This window comes from Sphaeramia orbicularis, chromosome 18 (genome assembly GCF_902148855.1).
Source record: "Sphaeramia orbicularis chromosome 18, fSphaOr1.1, whole genome shotgun sequence".
Classification (NCBI taxonomy): Eukaryota; Metazoa; Chordata; class Actinopteri; order Kurtiformes; family Apogonidae; genus Sphaeramia; species Sphaeramia orbicularis.
In genome coordinates, this window is record NC_043974.1 from 2,274,719 (window position 1) to 2,298,400 (window position 23,682).

Consider the following 23,682-nt stretch of genomic DNA (forward strand, 5'->3'; position numbering starts at 1 on the left):
TCCTTGTTGTCTCTGGTTCTGGACTGTCTCCTGCTCTTCTGGTCCTTGTTGTCTCTGGTTCTGGACTGTCTCCTGCTCTTCTTGTCCTTGTTGTCTCTGGTTCTGGACTGTCTCCTGCTCTTCTTGTCCTTGTTGTCTCTGGTTCTGGACTGTCTCCTGCTCTTCTTGTCCTTGTTGTCTCTGGTTCTGGACTGTCTCCTGCTCTTCTTGTCCTTGTTGTCTCTGGTTCTGGACTGTCTCCTGCTCTTCTCGTCCTTGTTGTCTCTGGTTCTGGACTGTCTCCTGCTCTTCTTGTCCTTGTTGTCTCTGGTTCTGGACTGTCTCCTGCTCTTCTTGTCCTTGTTGTCTCTGGTTCTGGACTGTCTCCTGCTCTTCTTGTCCTTGTTGTCTCTGGTTCTGGACTGTCTCCTGCTCTTCTTGTCCTTGTTGTCTCTGGTTCTGGACTGTCTCCTGCTCTTCTTGTCCTTGTTGTCTCTGGTCCTGGACTGTCTCCTGCTCTTCTTGTCCTTGTTGTCTCTAGTTCTGGACTGTCTCCTGCTCTTCTTGTCCTTGTTGTCTCTGGTTCTGGACTGTCTCCTGCTCTTCTTGTCCTTGTTGTCTCTGGTTCTGGACTGTCTCCTGCTCTTCTTGTCCTTGTTGTCTTCTTTCCTCCTGGGTCTTCGTCCTCTCATTCTCCTCCTTCTCTGAACGTTTCCCTCCATCTGTTTCTCTTTCTATCACAGGTGTGTTTTCAGGACTCACACAGTCATTCTTCTCTTCTCCTTTCTGTGATTCCACATCCCCCTGGTTCTTCTTCTCTGTCACCAAAAAAAAACAGTTCAGATGAGTTCAGATGTGTTCAGTGCATCTGTGTGGATGTCATGTAAATAAATGTGAATGAAGTAAAGGATCCTGTTCTTTTCAAATCAATCGGTGCCAAAATAAAGGTTACCATTGTCCATTAGTGCAGAACACAGACATGCATAATGTTCACTGTCATGAAGGATTGACATCCAAGAGAAATGTGCTTTGCTTCGACATATTCAAACAATCATTTAGGACAGACAAGAAGTCCATTTGAGTAGATGTGTTTACTTTGACATTATTTACTGATAATTGTCACCGTTCCCGGTGAGGGTTGGACTCCTCCAGGGCTGCCCTTTGTCACTGGTTCTGTTCAGAACTTTTATGAACAGAGTTTCTAGGCGCAGCTGGATGGTGGAGGGGGTGGAGTTCATCGGTGGAAGGATCTGGGGCCTCATGTTCTAAGACCTGCGTGGATTTCATACGTAAACCTGGCGTACGCTTAAATCCAGAAAAGTCCGTACGCACAAAAAAATCCAGATGAATAAAACTGTGTATGCCCAAATCCAAGTACATTTCCTTTGTTCATCCCAATCAGCTGGAACTGAACACATATGTTGGAGTACCTGACTCCTCCCTCTCCACGCCCACATTTAAATATGGAAATCAGTATAAATAGGGCCTGCAGGTGGGATTCCCTCTGGGATTGAAAAAAGGTGAACGACACGCACATCCAAAATTACAGGTGTGCAGGATCCCAAAAAGTAGAATGAGAAAAAAATAATTTAATCGTGACGTTTCGGGCAGAGGCCGTCTGAGGCTGTCTGATGAAGGGCCTCTGCCCGAAACGTCACGATTAAATTGTTGGGGAGCTCACTGGTTGTGCGGACCTTCCTTTATTTTTTTCTCATTCCCTCTGGAATTCCCCTCTGTGCATGATGAGATGATGACGTCAATGTGGACGCGAAGCGGAGGCCGAAACAGGCGGAAGGAGAAAAGAGACGAACTGAGACTGAGCAGAAAGTGGACGATACTGTAGATGACACTGGTCTGACTGGGATCACCCCCAAGGTAAATATAGATTTAGTATTAGTGTAACTCACACATTAGTTCATTTTATGGATCATCCAACAGTCTGTTCACAGCCAAGCAAGATAAAGGTTCATGTGTGATCATGACAGGATATCAAAGAGGAAAGCGTCTGCCAAATGCGTAAACATAAATCAAAGACTCATTTTTAAATCACTCAAGTGATTATTTTCCAACAATGAGACAGTAAACGGTCAGACCCAGTATCATCCTCCTGTCACAGAGGCTTCTGTTGACTCCCCAGCGTTAGCCGGTCCACCACAGCCCACTACTGATGCCCGTCCGACGGCATGGGTCCAACCTGACCCGGGTCACCAGAGGACATCGTGAGGACAATGGGCGGAGTCAGAAGCGACTGGACCGACTAATAAATGTTCTCACAGACATGAACACTGCATTAAATGCATTTATCAACCAGTGAATTCTGTGTCCTTGTCTCCTTATATGGTTGTTGCTGAATGTCCTCCTGGGCAGGATTGGCACTGATGGGTCCAGGGTTGGTTCTGGTTCTGGTTCTGGTGGTGGATGTGCTGCTCTGACAGTAGGATGACGTGTCGGTGTGTTCATTGTTCTTCTGTGTATCTCCGATGTGCACATCAGTCAGAGGAATGACCTTTTTCACATTCTTAACAGTTTTTCAGTGTCTCCTCTAAGTGTCTCCAATGGTTCTAAAGCACTAGAAACGTGCGTACTCCAGCTGTGGAGTTGGTGTGGAGGAGCGCACATTTCCACGGTCATTTCACTCTTTATACATCTGAACGTGAGCGTGGAAAAGGGCGTACGCCAGGTTTTTGTGCGTCCACATGCTTTACACATGAGGCCCCTGGTCTGTGCTTTTTGAGGATGATGTGGTCCTCTTAGCTTCATCAAACAGTGACCTCCAGCTCTCACTGGGGCGGTTCACAGCTGGTATGAAGATCAGCACCTCCAAGTCTGAGGCCATGGTCCTCAGATGGAAAAGGGTGGAGTGTCCACTCCAGGTCAGGGACACAAGTCCGACCTCAGGTGGACGAGTTGAAGGATCTCAGGATCTTGTTCATGAGTGAGGGCTGGGGAGGGGGCAGTCTGGGGCTGCTGGGGCTGCTGACCCGAGACCCAGAAGTGGATAAATGGAAGACGACCAGTCCAGAACATCTGAACATAAATGTACTGATCATGTGAATGTGAATTGTTAACAGTGCATGAACCATGTGTCTAAGTCTTCCCACAGTGAGAGTTGGTGGTACAGCTGTTTCACATCAGACACTAAAGGAGACCATGATGGAGGAATTTACTGTTTGAACTAAATGTCAGTTCAAAACACTTCATACAGTATGTTGGTATTAAACCCTTGAATTAAAGCTGAAAATTCATGTTTCAATCACATGTTGAATGTTTCATTTAAAGCTGCAGGAGATGTTTCCTCAGATCTGTCCATCCTCAGTCATATCCTCAGTATCATGAATCCGTAAGTCTTTCTCTCAGTACTCACCTGAATCTCTTCCTAATGGTGAACAGTTTTGAAGAGCCATCCACCACAAACAAACCAAAGACTTACAGATCTGTGATACTGAGGATATGACTGAGGATGGACAGATCTGATGAAAAATTGGTGATGAAAGTCTCCTGCAGCTTTCAGATCCACTGTAGTTTTGTACACAGACGTTACAACATCTGTTTCACTGTCCAAATATTTATGGACTTTACTCTGGGAAGAACTGTGGAAGTTTTTCCTGCAATTTGGACACATGATGTATTAAAAAAATAACATTTTCCTCAATCTGAAGTTGTATTTCTTCAGTTCTCCAGCTTCAACTTGAGAATTGCTCCATTTTTGTGTCCCTCCTCCCACAGAAGTCTGTAGTTCCACATCCATGGTCAGATATGGGACATTTACTGAGCTGGGACAGCTTGGCTGACTGTTGACTGTTTCCATACTTCCTGTTTCTCTGTTTCCATCTGTGGACAATAAAAGCCACTGCAATGAGCGACAGTATGAGAGCGATCACAGCGACCAGGAGAGGAGCAGATGAACTGGAATGACCTGTGATGGACAAACACACAACAAGAAGGTTCCAGCTTTTATATATATATATATATATATATATATATATATATATATATATATATATATATATATATATATATATATATTTTTTTTTTTTTATTTTATTTAAATTTTTTTTAACCTTATATCAGCTTCTATTTCATATTTCAGGTCAGTGTGTGCACTCCTTCAATATGTCTGTGTGAAACTTGCATGGATTTAAAGTTGTGCATTGACCAATGTCTTTCGTTCCTTTTTCTTTTTCTTATACTGTGCCGTTTGGGTTCAGCTGTGGACTGAACTGAACAGGTGTGAACTGAAACTGTTCAGTTCGGTATGTGGACCAAATATGTGTGTATGTTACACACCTAATAGACATAAACAGCATAGACAAATTTCAGCCATTCTAAGTAAATGAGGAAAAAAAAGATTTTAAAAATACATAAAGAATTTGAACTTTGACCTACTTTTCCCAAAATGTAATCACATGTATTCTGGGTCACTGGTAATCTGTAAACCCAATTAAGTAAGAATTCAACCAGTAGTTTCACTGTTAAAATTAAATACACAAACACACAAAGAAACAAACCCAACCAAAAACAATACCCCTTGCCTCCTCTTCGGGGGGCGGGGTCATAAATGAATAAATAAAACTCATGTTTTTAAGGAACCCCATAAACCCTGAGTCACCTGGAACATGTACGTGGGTGTCTCTGGTTTGTGCGATGCTGTTCTGTGTGATTCTGCAGGTGATGTTCTGGTGTTTGTTGTCCACAGTCACTGTGCTGCTGATAGTATAGAGGTCATCAGGACCTCGGACTGTCTGTGTGTGTGGATGTCCAGCAGACAGGAGGTTTCCCTCCTCATCCAGCCACAACACCTGCGGCTCTGGATACCAGCCAGAGGAACGACACTGGAGCACCACTCCTCCGCTCTGCTGATCATCTACTGTAGTAATAACAGGTGAGGAGGCAGCACCTGACGACAGGAGAGAAAAGAAAAGAGGAGGAAGAACCACAGACACTTTTGTTATTAGAATATAGAGACACAAGAACTAGGAAGGTATTCAGATGGACGGCTGTGTGTGAGAACATACGATACAATAACATCTGTCAGGTGAAAAAAGAAAATCATCTATTATTTCATCTTATCTGTCATTTAATTTGCTGTCAGTCACCCAGTTTGTGGATCTGGTCCAAATCTTTCTCGTCTGTTCTTTGACACTTGCAGTTGTTTTGGCAGACTCCTGTGGATGTGAAGGAGCAGTGGTTCTACTCTGAGAACCTCTGGGATGCTTCAACTCCTAACCCTATCTGTAAGACACAGTCCAGACTGTGGAGGAAACCCAGTTCCACTACTGGGGTCCAGGATCAGGTTCTTCTAGTCACCACCCATGGCTCACGACCAAAGGTGAGGGCAGGAACGCAGATGGACCAGTAGCTCCTTCAGGAGAACGTTCTAGTCCATACAGACCAGTCCTTGTAAAGAGTGGGATCTGACATGTAATCAGTAAAAGGCATAAACAGAACCAACAGGTGTCAGAGAAAGTGTTTAGTTTTGGACGATGATGAAGAAAGTTCTTTTAGAGCGTCAGTTTGGGATGGAGGGGTTTATTTTAGGGCATTAGTGACTCCAGATTTTTTCAGATCGACTTATTTGTCAAAGTCGAGTCGACTTGTCGTATGATGACATCACCACATTGACAGCGGAGGAACAACAGACACACAGCTGATCAACTATGAACAACTGGTACAAACGTGCACCGGAACATGAACAATGTTCAGTAAAGAGCAGAATAAAAAACTGAGACACAAGCATCTACAGTCCTTCACAGACACTGAACCAAAACTAAACACAGGCTAAAACCTGGAATTTACTGTTAAATTTAACTGAACATAAAGTGGTTAAAGGTTCAGACAGCAGCAGAAAAGACACACAGCATGTTAGAGAAAAGAGCGCATGAATGAACTGAATGAACAGACTCCACACACAGTCTGTCCAGTGTTCTTCAGTCTGTCCACAGTGTTCTTCAGTCTGTCCAGTGTTCTTCAGTCTGTCCACAGTGTTCTTCAGTCTGTCCAGTGTTCTTCAGTCTGTCCACAGTGTTCTTCAGTCTGTCCAGTGTTCTTCAGTCTGTCCACAGTGTTCTTCAGTCTGTCCACAGTGTTCTTCAGTCTGTCCACAGTGTTCTTCAGTCTGTCCAGTGTTCTTCAGTCTGTCCAGTGTTCTTCAGTCTGTCCACAGTGTTCTTCAGTCTGTCCAGTGTTCTTCAGTCTGTCCACAGTGTTCTTCAGTCTGTCCACAGTGTTCTTCAGTCTGTCCAGTGTTCTTCAGTCTGTCCAGTGTTCTTCAGTCTGTCCAGTGTTCTTCAGTCTGTCCACAGTGTTCTTCAGTCTGTCCAGTATTCTTCAGTCTGTCCAGTGTTCTTCAGTCTGTCCACAGTGTTCTTCAGTCTGTCCACAGTGTTCTTCAGTCTGTCCACAGTGTTCTTCAGTTTGTCCACAGTGTTCTTCAGTCTGTCCAGTGTTCTTCAGTCTGTCCACAGTGTTCTTCAGTCTGTCCACAGTGTTCTTCAGTTTGTCCACAGTGTTCTTCAGTCTGTCCAGTGTTCTTCAGTCTGTCCAGTGTTCTTCAGTCTGTCCACAGTGTTCTTCAGTCTGTCCAGTGTTCTTCAGTCTGTCCACAGTGTTCTTCAGTCTGTCCACAGTGTTCTTCAGTCTGTCCAGTGTTCTTCAGTCTGTCCACAGTGTTCTTCAGTCTGTCCAGTGTTCTTCAGTCTGTCCAGTGTTCTTCAGTCTGTCCACAGTGTTCTTCAGTCTGTCCAGTGTTCTTCAGTCTGTCCACAGTGTTCTACAGTCTGTCCACAGTGTTCTTCAGTTTGTCCACAGTGTTCTTCAGTCTGTCCAGTGTTCTTCAGTCTGTCCACAGTGTTCTACAGTCTGTCCACAGTGTTCTTCAGTTTGTCCACAGTGTTCTTCAGTCTGTCCAGTGTTCTTCAGTCTGTCCACAGTGTTCTTCAGTCTGTCCACAGTGTTCTTCAGTCTGTCCAGTGTTCTTCAGTCTGTCCAGTGTTCTTCAGTCTGTCCATAGTGTTCTTCAGTCTTTCCACAGTGTTCTTCAGTCTGTCCACAGTGTTCTTCAGTCTGTCCAGTGTTCTTCAGTCTGTCCACAGTGTTCTTCAGTCTGTCCAGTGTTCTTCAGTCTGTCCAGTGTTCTTCAGTCTGTCCACAGTGTTCTTCAGTCTGTCCAGTGTTCTTCAGTCTGTCCAGTGTTCTTCAGTCTGTCCACAGTGTTCTTCAGTCTGTCCAGTGTTCTTCAGTCTGTCCACAGTGTTCTTCAGTCTGTCCAGTGTTCTTCAGTCTGTCCACAGTGTTCTTCAGTCTGTCCACAGTGTTCTTCAGTCTGTCCAGTGTTCTTCAGTCTGTCCATAGTGTTCTTCAGTCTGTCCAGTGTTCTACAGTCTGTCCACAGTGTTCTTCAGTTTGTCCACAGTGTTCTTCAGTCTGTCCACAGTGTTCTTCAGTCTGTCCACAGTGTTCTTCAGTCTGTCCAGTGTTCTTCAGTCTGTCCACAGTGTTCTTCAGTCTGTCCAGTGTTCTTTAGTCTGTCCACAGTGTTCTTCAGTCTGTCCAGTGTTCTTCAGTCTATCCACAGTGTTCTTCAGTCTGTCCACAGTGTTCTTCAGTCTGTCCAGTGTTCTTCAGTCTGTCCACAGTGTTCTTCAGTCTGTCCAGTGTTCTTCAGTCTGTCCACAGTGTTCTTCAGTCTGTCCACAGTGTTCTTCAGTTTGTCCACAGTGTTCTTCAGTCTGTCCACAGTGTTCTTCAGTTTGTCCACAGTGTTCTTCAGTCTGTCCAGTGTTCTTCAGTCTGTCCACAGTGTTCTTCAGTTTGTCCACAGTGTTCTTCAGTCTGTCCACAGTGTTGTTCAGTCTGTCCACAGTGTTCTTCAGTCTGTCCAGTGTTCTTCAGTCTGTCCACAGTGTTCTTCAGTCTGTCCAGTGTTCTTCAGTCTGTCCACAGTGTTCTTCAGTCTGTCCAGTGTTCTTCAGTCTGTCCACAGTGTTCTTCAGTCTGTCCAGTGTTCTTCAGTCTGTCCACAGTGTTCTTCAGTTTGTCCACAGTGTTCTTCAGTCTGTCCACAGTGTTCTTCAGTTTGTCCACAGTGTTCTTCAGTCTGTCCAGTGTTCTTCAGTCTGTCCACAGTGTTCTTCAGTCTGTCCAGTGTTCTACAGTCTGTCCACAGTGTTCTTCAGTCTGTCCAGTGTTCTTCAGTCTGTCCACAGTGTTCTTCAGTCTGTCCAGTGTTCTTCAGTCTGTCCACAGTGTTCTTCAGTATGTCCAGTGTTCTTCAGTCTGTCCACAGTGTTCTTCAGTTTGTCCACAGTGTTCTTCAGTCTGTCCAGTGTTCTTCAGTCTGTCCAGTGTTCTTCAGTTTGTCCACAGTGTTCTTCAGTCTGTCCAGTGTTCTTCAGTCTGTCCACAGTGTTCTTCAGTCTGTCCACAGTGTTCTTCAGTCTGTCCAGTGTTCTTCAGTCTGTCCACAGTGTTCTTCAGTCTGTCCAGTGTTCTTCAGTCTGTCCAGTGTTCTTCAGTCTGTCCACAGTGTTCTTCAGTCTGTCCAGTGTTCTTCAGTCTGTCCACAGTGTTCTACAGTCTGTCCACAGTGTTCTTCAGTTTGTCCACAGTGTTCTTCAGTCTGTCCAGTGTTCTTCAGTCTGTCCACAGTGTTCTTCAGTCTGTCCACAGTGTTCTTCAGTCTGTCCAGTGTTCTTCAGTCTGTCCACAGTGTTCTTCAGTCTGTCCAGTGTTCTTCAGTCTGTCCACAGTGTTCTTCAGTCTGTCCACAGTGTTCTTCAGTCTGTCCAGTGTTCTTCAGTCTGTCCAGTGTTCTTCAGTCTGTCCACAGTGTTCTTCAGTCTGTCCAGTGTTCTTCAGTCTGTCCACAGTGTTCTTCAGTCTGTCCACAGTGTTCTTCAGTCTGTCCAGTGTTCTTCAGTCTGTCCATAGTGTTCTTCAGTCTGTCCAGTGTTCTTCAGTCTGTCCACAGTGTTCTTCAGTCTGTCCACAGTGTTCTTCAGTCTGTCCAGTGTTCTTCAGTCTGTCCACAGTGTTCTTCAGTCTAGCCACAGTGTTCTTCAGTTTGTCCACAGTGTTCTTCAGTCTGTCCAGTGTTCTTCAGTCTGTCCACAGTGTTCTTCAGTCTGTCCACAGTGTTCTTCAGTCTGTCCACAGTGTTCTTCAGTCTGTCCACAGTGTTCTTCAGTCTGTCCACAGTGTTCTTCAGTCTGTCCAGTGTTCTTCAGTCTGTCCACAGTGTTCTTCAGTCTAGCCACAGTGTTCTTCAGTTTGTCCACAGTGTTCTTCAGTCTGTCCAGTGTTCTTCAGTCTGTCCACAGTGTTCTTCAGTCTGTCCACAGTGTTCTTCAGTCTAGCCACAGTGTTCTTCAGTCTGTCCACAGTGTTCTTCAGTCTGTCCAGTGTTCTTCAGTCTGTCCACAGTGTTCTTCAGTCAGTCCACAGTGTTCTTCAGTCTGTCCACAGTGTTCTTCAGTCTGTCCACAGTGTTCTTCAGTCTGTCCAGTGTTCTTCAGTCTGTCCACAGTGTTCTTCAGTCTGTCCAGTGTTCTTCAGTCTTTCTACAGTGTTCTTCAGTCTGTCCACAGTGTTCTTCAGTCTGTCCAGTGTTCTTCAGTCTGTCCACAGTGTTCTTCAGTCTGTCCACAGTGTTCTTCAGTTTGTCCACAGTGATCTACAGTCTGTCCACAGTGTTCTTCAGTCTGTCCACAGTGTTCTTCAGTTTGTCCACAGTGTTCTTCAGTCTGTCCAGTGTTCTTCAGTCTGTCCACAGTGTTCTTCAGTCTGTCCAGTGTTCTACAGTCTGTCCACAGTGTTCTTCAGTCTGTCCAGTGTTCTTCAGTCTGTCCACAGTGTTCTTCAGTCTGTCCAGTGTTCTTCAGTCTGTCCACAGTGTTCTTCAGTCTGTCCAGTGTTCTACAGTCTGTCCACAGTGTTCTTCAGTCTGTCCACAGTGTTCTTCAGTCTGTCCAGTGTTCTACAGTCTGTCCACAGTGTTCTTCAGTCTGTCCAGTGTTCTTCAGTCTGTCCACAGTGTTCTACAGTCTGTCCACAGTGTTCTTCAGTCTGTCCACAGTGTTCTTCAGTCTGTCCACAGTGTTCTTCAGTCTGTCCACAGTGTTCTTCAGTCTGTCCAGTGTTCTTCAGTCTGTCCACAGTGTTCTTCAGTCTGTCCAGTGTTCTTCAGTCTGTCCAGTGTTCTTCAGTCTGTCCACAGTGTTCTTCAGTCTGTCCAGTGTTCTTCAGTCTGTCCAGTGTTCTTCAGTCTATCCACAGTGTTCTTCAGTCTGTCCACAGTGTTCTTCAGTCTGTCCAGTGTTCTTCAGTCTGTCCACAGTGTTCTTCAGTCTGTCCAGTGTTCTTCAGTCTGTCCACAGTGTTCTTCAGTCTAGCCACAGTGTTCTTCAGTTTGTCCACAGTGTTCTTCAGTCTGTCCACAGTGTTCTTCAGTCTGTCCAGTGTTCTTCAGTCTGTCCACAGTGTTCTTCAGTCTGTCCACAGTGTTCTTCAGTCTGTCCAGTGTTCTTCAGTCTGTCCATAGTGTTCTTCAGTCTGTCCAGTGTTCTACAGTCTGTCCACAGTGTTCTTCAGTTTGTCCACAGTGTTCTTCAGTCTGTCCACAGTGTTCTTCAGTCTGTCCACAGTGTTCTTCAGTCTGTCCAGTGTTCTTCAGTCTGTCCACAGTGTTCTTCAGTCTGTCCAGTGTTCTTCAGTCTGTCCACAGTGTTCTTCAGTCTAGCCACAGTGTTCTTCAGTTTGTCCACAGTGTTCTTCAGTCTGTCCACAGTGTTCTTCAGTCTGTCCAGTGTTCTTCAGTCTGTCCACAGTGTTCTTCAGTCAGTCCACAGTGTTCTTCAGTCTGTCCAGTGTTCTTCCGTCTGTCCACAGTGTTCTTCAGTCTGTCCACAGTGTTCTTCAGTCTGTCCAGTGTTCTTCAGTCTGTCCACAGTGTTCTTCAGTCAGTCCACAGTGTTCTTCAGTCTGTCCAGTGTTCTTCAGTCTGTCCACAGTGTTCTTCAGTCTGTCCAGTGTTCTTCAGTCTGTCCACAGTGTTCTTCAGTCTGTCCAGTGTTCTTCAGTCATTCCACAGTGTTCTTCAGTCTGTCCACAGTGTTCTTCAGTCTGTCCAGTGTTCTTCAGTCTGTCCACAGTGTTCTTCAGTCTGTCCACAGTGTTCTTCAGTTTGTCCACAGTGTTCTACAGTCTGTCCACAGTGTTCTTCAGTCTGTCCACAGTGTTCTTCAGTTTGTCCACAGTGTTCTTCAGTCTGTCCACAGTGTTCTTCAGTCTGTCCACAGTGTTCTTCAGTTTGTCCACAGTGTTCTTCAGTCTGTCCACAGTGTTCTTCAGTTTGTCCACAGTGTTCTTCAGTCTTTCCAGTGTTCTTCAGTCTGTCCACAGTGTTCTTCAGTTTGTCCACAGTGTTCTTCAGTCTGTCCAGTGTTCTTCAGTCTGTCCACAGTGTTCTTCAGTTTGTCCACAGTGTTCTTCAGTCTGTCCACAGTGTTCTTCAGTGTTGGTGGTGCGTACATGGTTCAGAACATCAGACCACAGTTTAAACAGATCTCAGTCAGTTCAGTTCCTACTCTGTCGTCTTCTTCCTTCAGTCTTGGCTTTGTGCTAGTGATGCACGGGTGTTTTTTTTTTTTTTTAAGTCACTTTGTGGAATTTTTTGACCTGCTCCGCAAATAAAGTGACATTTTTTGGACCTACACCAACCTCGACCCGGGTCTGCTGATCCATGCATCACTACCGCTCACTGTGCTCCATGTTTTCATGTAGAAAGATGAGAGTATCCACATGTGCTGAATGAAGGCTAGTGCCCTGTCAGGTGATGGAAGGGAGAGAGAGAATAACACACGACTAGTCGACTCCTCCAAAGGAACGTCGACTTGTGCCACAGACGTCGACGTGTCGACAAACTGACTTTTCAGTTAATGCCCTAGTTTATTTACAAGGAGCTTTTTCACACTTTTTCCTGTTTTATACAAATAAATAATCAGTGAATCCTCCAGGAAATAACCCAGTTCTTTACTGCACATGTGTATAACGTTTGTTCCTGTGTTGTGCACTTCAGACAAACTCACCTACAACCAGCTGAACTGTAGAGTCTGTCAGCTGTGGGATAAAACATCTGTACGTCCCCTCATCAGACAGCCTTACTGAGGACAGCCTCAGTGAAGCGTCTCCCAGCTTCAGTTTCTCAGGGGACACTGATGTTCTGTTGGTGTAGGATGGATGTTTTCGTCCTCCCTGTTCTATACCGTCAGGCCACACCAGGACGAAGCGAGGGTCCAGGTCTGATCTGGTCCACACCAAAGTCAGCTGTGAAGCATCAGCAGCAGGATGAAGGTGACACGGCAGAGTTCCACTGTGTCCAACCAGTGATACCAAGGGTTCAGAAGGACTGGACACCTGACCCTGACCTGAGGAGCAAAACAGCAGACCAAGAGGTTCTGGAGGATCATGAGGATCTAGGGTTAAGGAATAGCAGCTTTGGGAGTGTCAGAAAACACATTTTACAACAAGACAAACTTTTATTCTGTAAAAATAAACATGGAAATTAATAACACACATATGCAAAGAAACTAAGAGATCAACTCAGATATGTGACTGCCAAACAGGGATGGGAATCATTAAGAATTTAACGATTCTGATTCCATTACCGAAATTGCTTATTGATCCGATTCTCTTATCGATTCTCATTGGCTGAGGGAATAAAAGAGTACAAACAGGTGTGTTTGCATTAACTGTCTGTTATATTTCCATCTGCACAGAAAATAGAACATATACAGTATGAACTAATAATAACAGATGATGCTGGGCCAGTTCGGGGGGTGGGGTGGGGGGTTGGGTGGGTGTACAGTGAAAGTGAAACTACAGACTCTTTACTAATTCCTCTATTGCTGCATTTCTACTACGTGGAACTGGTTCGACTCGGCTTGTCTCCCGTTGTTGTGCACCTCATTTCCTTTCCCTTCTTACCTTCAGAAACTTGTATTTAAGGAGTTACGACGTTTGTTGCCCGAACCAGAACCGGCCCGGTGTTCATGTCACAGGATGACAGGGGCTGTTATGTGTTAAACAATCGTACATGGCGATGCTTTTAGTGTTTTATGCTTGCTGTGCATTTTTATTGTAAATTTTATATTGCATGGTGTGTACATTTTATTCTGTGTGCAGCTTGCAGTGATTTTATATGGACTAGCAGAAGCCAATGTGGATTGGACTTTTTTTATTCAGCACTGCTGTCTCCCCCTGTTCCCCTCCCCCTACATTAACTATTGGTCCACAGCCAGCTGGGCTTGACAATTAGCAGGGGTGCGCACCTGAAAGGTGTTACACTCTCCCCTTTCACGGACTTCCTGAGCAGCTATAAAAGACACAGACTCAGCGACGAGGAGGAAGCTCGAGGCTCTGCAGGACGGCGTTTCATGGCCAGCGCTCCAGCGTTCGGACGGTGTCGGGGGGAAAAGGACTTTGATGAGCCACAAATACGCTAAGTGAAGGAACGTATGAAACTGTGTTTGTGTGGGTGAATGTGGCTGCTATCTGTGTAGATCAGCTCGTAAGTTGCTACTGTTCTTCCAGCCGTGGCGGAGCGTTCCTGGGGGAGGACGAGCCGGCGAGGAACAACGTATCGGAGCTGCAGGAGGACGAGGCCACACAACGGTTCACCGGAGGACATAAAGCTGACGCCGCGACAGTTTCCCCGACCCGGACAAGCTGCAACGGAGCGAGGCCGTGGCACTGTGACCGGACCCACAGAGACAAGGCCTGAATAAGGATTCACCGCGTGACGCTACACGGACGCCGTCAGCAGACTTGAGTATCTTGATTAGCGCTTTGCGCTGATTTCATTGAATGGATGTGGGACTCAGACATTTCCTGTGTTTTATTCGTAGCGGCCCCTTTTTTTTTAGATTGTTCTATGTTTTAGCATATTTTAACCACTGATCAGTTGTGTTTTAACTGTTTTTATTCATAGATTCTATTCTGTTATTTTATTACAAATAAATCATTTTTATACGAACACTGCCTTTTTGTGTCTGTGCTGGTGTGGCCCGGGGATCCGGCTTAAAGGGGTAACCTCCGTGTGACATTCACTCTGCTGCTACATTCACAAGCGCCACTAAGTAGAGAATCAAATATGTGACATTCCTGTAAATGAGTCACATGCTGTGGACAAATGTTTAAGGATATTGGAGGGATTCCACCTTTAGAAGAAATGGAAGCTGTGACAGTGTTAGACTGGACCTGGTGTGGTCTGTTTGGACCTGGTATGGTCTGTTTAGACCTGGTGTGGTCTGTATGGACCTGGTGTGGTCTGTATGGACCTGGTGTGGTCTGTATGGACCTGGTGTGGTCTGTATGGACCTGGTGTGGTCTGTTTAGACTGTTTCTGCTTTAACACCATGTTGTCTACTTTCTGACCAAAACAATGCAGCGTACATGTGACGTCATTGCGCATGCGCAACGAAGGCGGGATCAATAAGCAGGCAGGCAAACGATTCCAAGGAATCGAGCTACTGGGAACCGGTTCTCAAAAAGAACCGGTTCTCGATTCCCATCCCTACTCCCAAATATGCAAGAAAAAACTCTTTTAAAGTCGTAAATCTGAGGGAAAAAATACAAAATGCACAACAAAAGGATATTTTCTTAGCTTATAAACTCTGCATGGTAAATGGTGTTAAATTTATGAGGAAAAAATTTATATTGTTGATCTTTATAAATTCATAGATTTCCAAAAACATGTATTTTATGAGAGAAAACCTCAGATTTTTACCCTCAGCCCTATTGGCATCAGTTCGTCGTCCGTCTGTCTGCTGCACCAGTACTTCTCAACTGGAGGGGAGTAGCAGATAGTCTATGATAAGGAAACCGTGGTGTGGACCAAAGGATGAGGGTTTTAAAGTGTGGGCACGTTATGTTTGAGTGGTACATTCCTAAGGAAAAACTAACAAAAGTAGAAGAGCACTCATAGAGCACAGACCTCCACCAAGGCAGACCAGTGCACAGATTTTCTGATGTGACATCACCTTCACAACAGCTGTTTAGGAGTAGACAGGTCAACACAGTGAAGGCGCTCAGTGGAGTTTGTTGCTGAAGCATCCTGTAGTTTAAAAAATAAAAGCATGAAACAAGGACATGAACATTTATGACTGAACATTCATTCAATAAAGTCATCAGTCATATTACAATAAAAAGTCACTTGTATTTTATAAAGAAAGAGTTCAACACAATTCAAGCTCTTAAAGATTACATATTTATTTATGCTGCGTTCGAGGCCGTTTTTTGAACCCGTAAGTCACGACTTCAAACCACGACTCACGACTTTGTAACATTCAGGCAAGTCACACCAAACTGTCTGAGCGCAAGGAATTGTGGGAGTTAGATGTAAACAAACCAGCATGGTGGAGCGTAGGTTCTGTTCATTTATAGTCATTTCTATCCCACAGGTGTTTGTTCTTTGATTATTTAAAGGAAACAGAGGAAGAAGAACGGTGCATAAGGACAGAGCAGCTGTTCTACCTTTGATGTTCTCTGTTTATTTGGATTCAGATTTGGTTTGAATTTATTCTGTCACTCATTGGACTGAAACTAGCTAACACTAGAGCAGCTGATTATACAGAACATTTACAGATAAATAATTTCAGAGTAATATCTTGTTTTAATGAATAATCTGCATAAACACCACATCCATGGGGGGGCTTGTACATGACATCAGAGCTCAGAACTGGGAGAACATGGATCTAGTAGGAGTTCACAGGTGGAAGTCCCAGCTTTGACTGAACATTCCAGTGCATTTACAGCAGTAGAAGGACGGAAAAACAGCAGTTACAGCTGGAACTGGAACACAGCAGAGGTTCCCTCTGTGAGGAGGGTTGTGTGTTCACACACTTGTGGATCAACAGGATCACACTAAACCTACTGCACTGACTTCCACTAAACTTGGTTCAAATGTCAGACATGGACCAAGGATGAACCCCATCAGTTTGGGAGCAGATCCAAAAATAGCGCTGCATAAATGTTCTTGTTATTCCTTTGAGTTTAGGCTTTTCCACAGGTCAGAAACAAACCTTAACCTTTTCAACACCGTTATGGAATAAAACATCACATACTGTATATCACAAAACCAGAAATGCTGCAAATATGAAAATAACACAGTTCACAAAATAATAATTCAGTCAGTTCAAGTTCAGTTCAAACCTTTTTCCAGATCCGTTCCAGTTCCTCAGTCAGATTTGAGTTCAGTTCAAAATCCAAACAGTGAAATTCTTACTGGATCATCAAAGTACACGACAACAACAACCCAAAACTGACCAGAACTGTTGTGGTTAGTTCACACAGAAGTTGTTGTGAAACTATAACCAGGTCAGTATTAGTTTTCACAGTAAATAAACCTGTTTTTATCAGTTCTGTCACACACTCATCCGTCTGCTTCTCCTTCTTTTCCTGTACCTTCACAGTGAACTGTAACTCAGCTCTTAAAGGGAAAGTTCACTTATTTAACAGAATTTCAATTATTCTCATCAAAATGGATTTAACTGATTTTTCATCAATGCTTTTATGAGTTTTAACCCTATTTATGGATTTTCACCTGTTTTTGCATATTCTAATAAAGTTTCTAAGCATTTAAATGTGTTCTTTCTGTCTTGTTTTTTTCACATGGGTTACATGTGGGTGTTTGTGTTCAAACAGACTTCAGGTTCGTCTGGATAACTCAGATGAAATCACTTATGAAATCAGTTCAAATCACTTTAATTCTTCATTTTGGTTCAAATCTGACAGCACCCAGAAGGATTTAGACCAGGGCTCTGAAACTCCTGTTCTTTCAGGTTCCACATTCAGTCTGATCTGATCTGCAGTGGACCAAACCAGTCAAATAAGAACAGAAGAACCTAGAAATAATGACAACTGACCATTTATGTCTGTGTTTGAGTGCAAATAAACCCATTAAATTATGAAAATATTTACTTTTATAAACTGTCCAAACAAAAAAGATGTGAATAACCTGAAAAAACTGAAATTTCTTTAGAAAAATCAGTGCGATTTTAACAATATTCTGCTTCAGCTTATCGTTTGTCCATGTGCATTCTGGATCAGATCTCCAAAGACACTAAACACTGAGGAACAGAAGAAAAGAGTTCAAACTGGACTGAATTTAATACAGACATTTCAGGTTGGGCACATTTGTTCAGGTTAGTCACATTTTATTGGTACAGGAGAGTTTGGAAATGGAAATATTTTCAGAATTTAATGTTATTTTTTGCACTAAAACAAAGACAAACATTTGAAGTTGTTAATTCAAGATTTTTTTTTGTTTTTGCAAAGTTAGATCTTTTGCTTAATGCAACATTTTTTTTTAACTTAATTCAAGATTTTTTGCTAAATGTCAGATTTTTTTGGTTAAGACACTGGACCCTAAATGTCTCCCAGCAGGGCCAGGCGGTGCCTTGTATGGCAGCAGTCACATTTGTTCAGGTTAGTCACATTTTATTGGTACAGGAGAGTTTGGAAATGTAAATATTTTCAGAATTTAATGTTATTTTTTGCACAAAAACAAAGACAAACATTTGAAGTTGTCATTATTTATAGACATAGTATAATTTTTTTTTTCCACATCAAACTGAGAAGAAAATCTGGAATCATTTTTTCTTGCAGATTATTATTATTTTCCTTCAGATCATATTGAACCTGAACTAAAATGAGTTCCACGGCCTGGACTGTGGAATTTAAACACTTTGTAAATTCATCCCTGGGGTCAGACTGGACCCTTTGGGGGGACACATGTTTGACAGCCCTGGTTTAGGCTGCGTGTGAAAAAAACATAAAAACATAAAAACATAAAAGTTGAGTAAGGCGTCCTACCTGTTTACTGAGCAGTGGCTCATACGTTCAGAACGCAGTCACAGTCAAAGTAGATCACTGACAGACTGACCTTTACTCCATCCTCTGCTTTAATTACCCTTCTATATAAACACATTTATTTGTCTCTAGTGTTCTGGCCAAGTGTCGTTCACTGCACAAGTTGTTCCTGTATGGAGGACCGAACCTAACATATAGAAAAATACACACAGAAATACAAAAATGGGTTGATAAATGAATCCATGTGCCAATATATGATCCAAAAAAAGGCGTTTTCTATGAAGTTCTCTGTAAAATGTGACAAAAATGGGTATGTGTATTTTAATTTTAACCATTTTAATTTAATTGTGTTAAAAACCCTAGTTATTTACTTTAACATTTCATTTTCCACGCCATTTATTTATGTATTTATTTTGTCCTTATTTATATTTTCCATATTTACATTTTCTTTATCTCTTAATGGCCACAAAATTATCTATTTCTTTGTTTTATTTTCATCTGACATTTTATTTATTTATTGACTTTTTTTTATTCATATTCATATTTACCTCTTCAGTATTCCCCCTCATGCATTTTCTTCCTCTGTTTATTTCTCCAAGCCTATTTATTTCTCTCTTTTACATTTCTGCCTGTCCTTTTTCTTTTTCTGTTTGCATTTATGCTTCATTATGTAAATGAAGGGGGCGGTCTTTAAAGGCGTGTCCTGGGCTCATCTCTTCTCCTATTGGTCAGTTTGTATTTGGCTGCTGTCCTATCAGTGCAGAATGGACTGACATACCTGGAGTTAGAGTTCTGGGCAGGGGGAGAGGAAGGTGTGGTGTTTGAAAACCAGACCTACTGCAGCAGACCGCCTAACATGAGTGATCCACATTAGACTGCTGCAACCAAGGTTATTATCGTTAACGAAAACTAACGAAATGACCAAAACTACAATTGAAAAAACATTTTCGTTAACTGAAATAAATAAAAACTATAATTAAAAAAAAAACATAACTATTTGAAACTGTATTGTGTGTTTACAAAACTAAAACGGATAAAAATTATGGATAAAATTCCTTTCGTTTTCATCTTTGTCAATGTCGGATTGATACGAAAGTGATTTATTTTGTTCTAGTGTAACATAGTTATTAAAGTAGTTTTAAATCGTGATAAACTGGGCAGTAGCGCCCCCTTGTGGTGCAGGATGTTTGTTAAGTAGAAGTTATTGATTTGAATAATAATGTTATTTTTGTCATTATTCTGATTATTCTTTTAATCTCAGTGTGTTATCTGGCATTGTTTTAGTCGTAGTCCTGTGTTGTGTTTGGTCCTCCACACTCTTTTTCGTTGGTTTATGTCCGTTCTTCTTCATGTACTTCCAGGGGTACCCCAGTATAAAGTCGGGGTCCTCCTCTTCCTCTTCCCTTTTGTCATGTCTCATTATGGGAAGAAGTAGGTCATCTGTTTTTATCTGTTGTCATCGTGTATTATTAAGTGATTTTCTGTTCCTTTTGGACATTTCATGTGATCTGTGTTGTCTGGGTGGTGTTCCAGTGGGTTGTGTGTCAGTACTGGTTGGTTGTGCAGATGTTTGACAGGTGAATGGAGTGTGTGTTCAGAACATGCTAACCGCTGTCTTCTCTTTATAGTTTGGGGTTGGACCGTAGTCAGACTGACTGTATTTGAATTTACATGTTGTCAGGAAATAAACAGAGTGTGAGTGTCCATTACTCCTCCAGTCTCAGCGTTGTGTCCTGCAGGTCCATCTTGCATCACAACACAAAGAAACACAACACAGAGAAAACACCACCGCTCACACTATCAGTTTTCTGTGCTGTCTCCATACGACACTTTTTGCTCCGTCACTTGTGTTCACTGTGGTTTCCAGTCGTCTTCTGGTCCCCACTCTACCTGGAAACATGGAGACTAAAGCAGCAGAGTCCTGTCTGGGACTGATTTGAATAGGAGCACAGAGAAGAAGAGAAAAGAGACCACTGAACTACAACTGAACTACAACTGAACTACAACTAAACTACAACTGAACTACAACTAAACTAAACTACAACTGAACTACAACTGAACTACAACTGAACTACAACTGAACTACAACTAAACTACAACTGAACTACAACTGAACTACAACTGAACTACAACTAAACTACAACTGAACTACAACTAAACTACAACTGAACTACAACTAAACTACAACTGAACTACAACTGAACTACAACTAAACTACAACTGAACTACAACTGAACTACAACTAAACTACAACTGAACTACAACTGAACTACAACTGAACTACAACTAAACTACAACTGAACTACAACTAAACTACAACTAAACTACAACTGAACTAAAACTAAACTACAACTAAAACTACAACTGAACTAAAACTAACTACAACTGAACTACAACTGAACTACAACTGAAACTACAACTGAACTACAACTAAACTACAACTGAACTACAACTGAACTACAACTAAACTACAACTGAACTAAAACTAAACTACAACTAAAACTACAACTGAACTAAAACTAACTACAACTGAACTACAACTGAAACTACAACTAAACTACAACTGAACTACAACTGAACTACAACTAAACTACAACTGAACTACAACTAAACTACAACTAAACTACAACTGAACTACAACTGAACTACAACTGAACTACAACTGAACTACAACTAAACTACAACTGAACAATAACTAAACTACAACTGAACTACAACTAAACTACAACTGAACTACAACTAAACTACAGCTGAACTACAACTAAACTACAACTGAACTATAACTGAACTACAACTAAACTACAACTGAACTACAACTGAACTAAAACTGAACTACAACTAAACTACAACTGAACTACAACTGAACTAAAACTGAACTACAACTAAACTACAACTAAACTACAACTGAACTACAACTGAACAATAACTAAACTACAACTGAACTACAACTAAACTACAACTGAACTACAACTAAACTACAACTGAACTACAACTGAACTACAACTAAACTACAACTGAACAATAACTAAACTACAACTGAACTACAACTAAACTACAACTGAACTACAACTAAACTACAGCTGAACTACAACTAAACTACAACTGAACTATAACTGAACTACAACTAAACTACAACTGAACTACAACTGAACTAAAACTGAACTACAACTAAACTACAACTGAACTACAACTGAACTAAAACTGAACTACAACTAAACTACAACTAAACTACAACTGAACTACAACTGAACAATAACTAAACTACAACTGAACTACAACTAAACTACAACTGAACTACAACTAAACTACAACTAAACTACAACTGAACTATAACTGAACTACAACTGAACTACAACTAAACTACAACTAAACTACAACTGAACTACAACTAAACTACAACTAAACTACAACTGAACTATAACTAAACTACAACTGAAGTACAACTGAACTACAACTAAACTACAACTGAACTAAAACTAAGCATTTCGAAAAAAAAATGAAAACTGATAAAAACTATCAAACCTGCTCTAAAACTAATGAAAATGAACTGAATTAGAGAAAAAAAAAAGTCCAAACTAAATCAAACTAAACTAGAATGAAAAATCCAAAACTATTCAAACTTTGGCTCCAACCTGAACCTGACAGGACCTGATGGGTCAGGCCGGGTTTGGACATAAATGTAGGAGTGCTGTTGTTGTGTTTTCACCAGTGCCCGCCCCCCCCCCCCCCCCAGGGCAGCAGCAGCAGAACCCCTGTCAGTGCCTCCACATGCACCCACTGTCTCTGTTTCTGTCTGAACCTGACACAGTTATGTCCATATTTGATCGGCACTTTAATGTCTGTGTCCAAACCCAACCTGATCCTGATCAGTTAATCCAGTTGTTCTCATATTTATGTCACAGATCAGCGGTGTAACAATATTCTGCCTCAGTTCATCAGTTTATCATGTACACGTGTGCATTACAACTGCACTAAACATTTAGTAACAGGTCTAATAGTGATCAATTTGCATTTACTTTTGTCAAGACATTTCACATTGTTCATATTTTTTCAGGTTATTCACATTTTTTGTTAAAGGAGAGTTTGTTAATGTAAAGATTTTCATGTAATTTTACTTCTTTTTTTTTTTTTTTTTTTTACACTAAAACAAAGATAAAATCTGCAGTTTTCATTATTTATGACAGTATTTTTCTGGTCTGAGCCAACTGAGATCTAACTGGTTTATATGTGTCTGTATGTGGACTTCAGACTTCAGACTTGCTTTATTGTCATTCAATAAATGCACCATCAGTACGTGATGAAACAAAATGTTGATGCTTGGTTCACCACAGTGTCAGTTTATAAATAAAATAAACAAAAACACACCTCGCAAAATATAAAAAAATAGCTTAAAATACTATAAACATTTGAAATATATATGTATAAAAATTTAAAAGACTAGAAGACTAAAAACTGAAGTGCACAGTGCAATAAAGTGCTTCATATTATTGCATATATTATTAACATATCACTATCATATTATTAACAGGGCAGCAGCAGGTTTGGAACAGGTCCTATTTTCTATGATCTATGGAACCTGAACTAAAATGATTCTAACACCACTGATTGTTTATATCTTCAGTGTAATTTTTGCATTTCACTAATTCATCCTGTGGGTCAGATCAGACCCTTTGGACCCTTTGTTGGGTTAGTCATACTTAATAATATGTTTCCATTCAATGCCTACACCAGCCTGAGGAGCCCTGACCTCGACCTAACTTGACAAAACCAAACCTAAGAGTTGAATTCCATTTAGTTTAAAAGCAATTAACACCATGAAATTAAAGGTGGGCTATGAGACCTTAGACAAACGGTTCGAGCAGCTACAGTTTGAAAATACTCAGTTCAACACTCCTTTTCCTCCTTTAAATCTCTCATGTCATCACCTGTTACTGGGTCGGATTTGTCTGAAAATCTGAAATCTCAAACTGACATGATAGTGAAAAACAAAAAACACACACAGGCCGTCAAAGCATATGATTAACTCCAAAAACAATACAAATCTGTTAGTGATTCCACACATTTGGATATCTGAAAAATGGATGGTTTCTGTAGAACCACTGGTTATTAATTAACTTTTGATGACTCCGATTAATGATAATACAGAAGTCTGTTGCACAAACCTGAACCGACAGCCTTTTAACCCTTTCATGCCAAGGTTCTAATAGTTTTGGATTTTTCATTCTAGTTTAGTTTTATTTAGTTTGGACTTTTTTTTTTTCCTCTAATTCAGTTTGTTTTAATTAGTTTTTAGAGCAGGTTTGATAGTTTTTATTCATTTTCATTTTCTTCTAAATGCTTAGTTGTAGTTTAGTTTTAGTTTAGTTGTAGTTGTAGTTTAGTTGTAGTTTAGTTAAGTTGTAGTTTAGTTTAGTTGTAGTTTAGTTGTAGTTCAGTTTTAGTTTAGTTGTAGTTTAGTTTAGTTGTAGTTTAGTTTTAGTTCAGTTGTAGTTTAGTTGTAGTTCAGTTGTAGTTTCGTTGTAGTTTAGTCATAGTTCAGTTGTAGTTTAGTTGTAGTTCAGTTGTAGTTTAGTTGTAGTTTAGTTTTAGTTCATTTGTAGTTTAGTTGTAGTTCAGTTGTAGTTTAGTTGTAGTTTAGTTGTAGTTTAGTTGTAGTTCAGTTGTAGTTTAGTTGTAGTTTCGTTGTAGTTTAGTTTTAGTTCAGTTGTAGTTTAGTTGTAGTTCAGTTTTAGTTCAGTTGTAGTTCAGTTGTAGTTTAGTTTTAGTTCAGGTGTAGTTCAGTTGTAGTTTAGTTGTAGTTTAGTTTTAGTTCATTTGTAGTTTAGTTGTAGTTCAGTT

The 23,682-nt window shown here is 41.5% G+C and overlaps 1 protein-coding gene across 1 annotated transcript; it reads right to left on the reverse strand.

The window, feature by feature from the left end:
- Positions 1-3,438: 3,438 nt before the first annotated feature.
- On the reverse strand, positions 3,439-16,344 carry LOC115438144 (butyrophilin subfamily 1 member A1-like). Its single transcript, XM_030161558.1, has 5 exons — positions 16,186-16,344; positions 15,015-15,088; positions 12,063-12,401; positions 4,589-4,876; positions 3,439-3,895 (listed from the first exon to the last, which is right to left on the reverse strand). Exons 2-5 carry the CDS (start codon positions 15,085-15,087, stop codon positions 3,663-3,665), a joined length of 933 nt encoding a protein of 310 aa, XP_030017418.1. The 5' UTR covers position 15,088; positions 16,186-16,344; the 3' UTR covers positions 3,439-3,662.
- Between the last annotated feature and the right edge of the window lie 7,338 nt (positions 16,345-23,682).

Bases quoted from the DNA above. Each gene is read 5' to 3' on its own strand.
- LOC115438144 (XM_030161558.1), bottom strand. From the start codon at position 15,087: ATGCTTCAGCAACAAACTCCACTGAGCGCCTTCACTGTGTTGACCTGT. The intron at 12,402-15,014 runs GTGATGTCACAT...TTTGCTCCTCAG, and splicing joins CCTAAACAGCTGTTGTGAAG to GTCAGGGTCAGGTGTCCAGT. The intron at 4,877-12,062 runs GTGAGTTTGTCT...TCCTGTCGTCAG, and splicing joins TACAGTTCAGCTGGTTGTAG to GTGCTGCCTCCTCACCTGTT.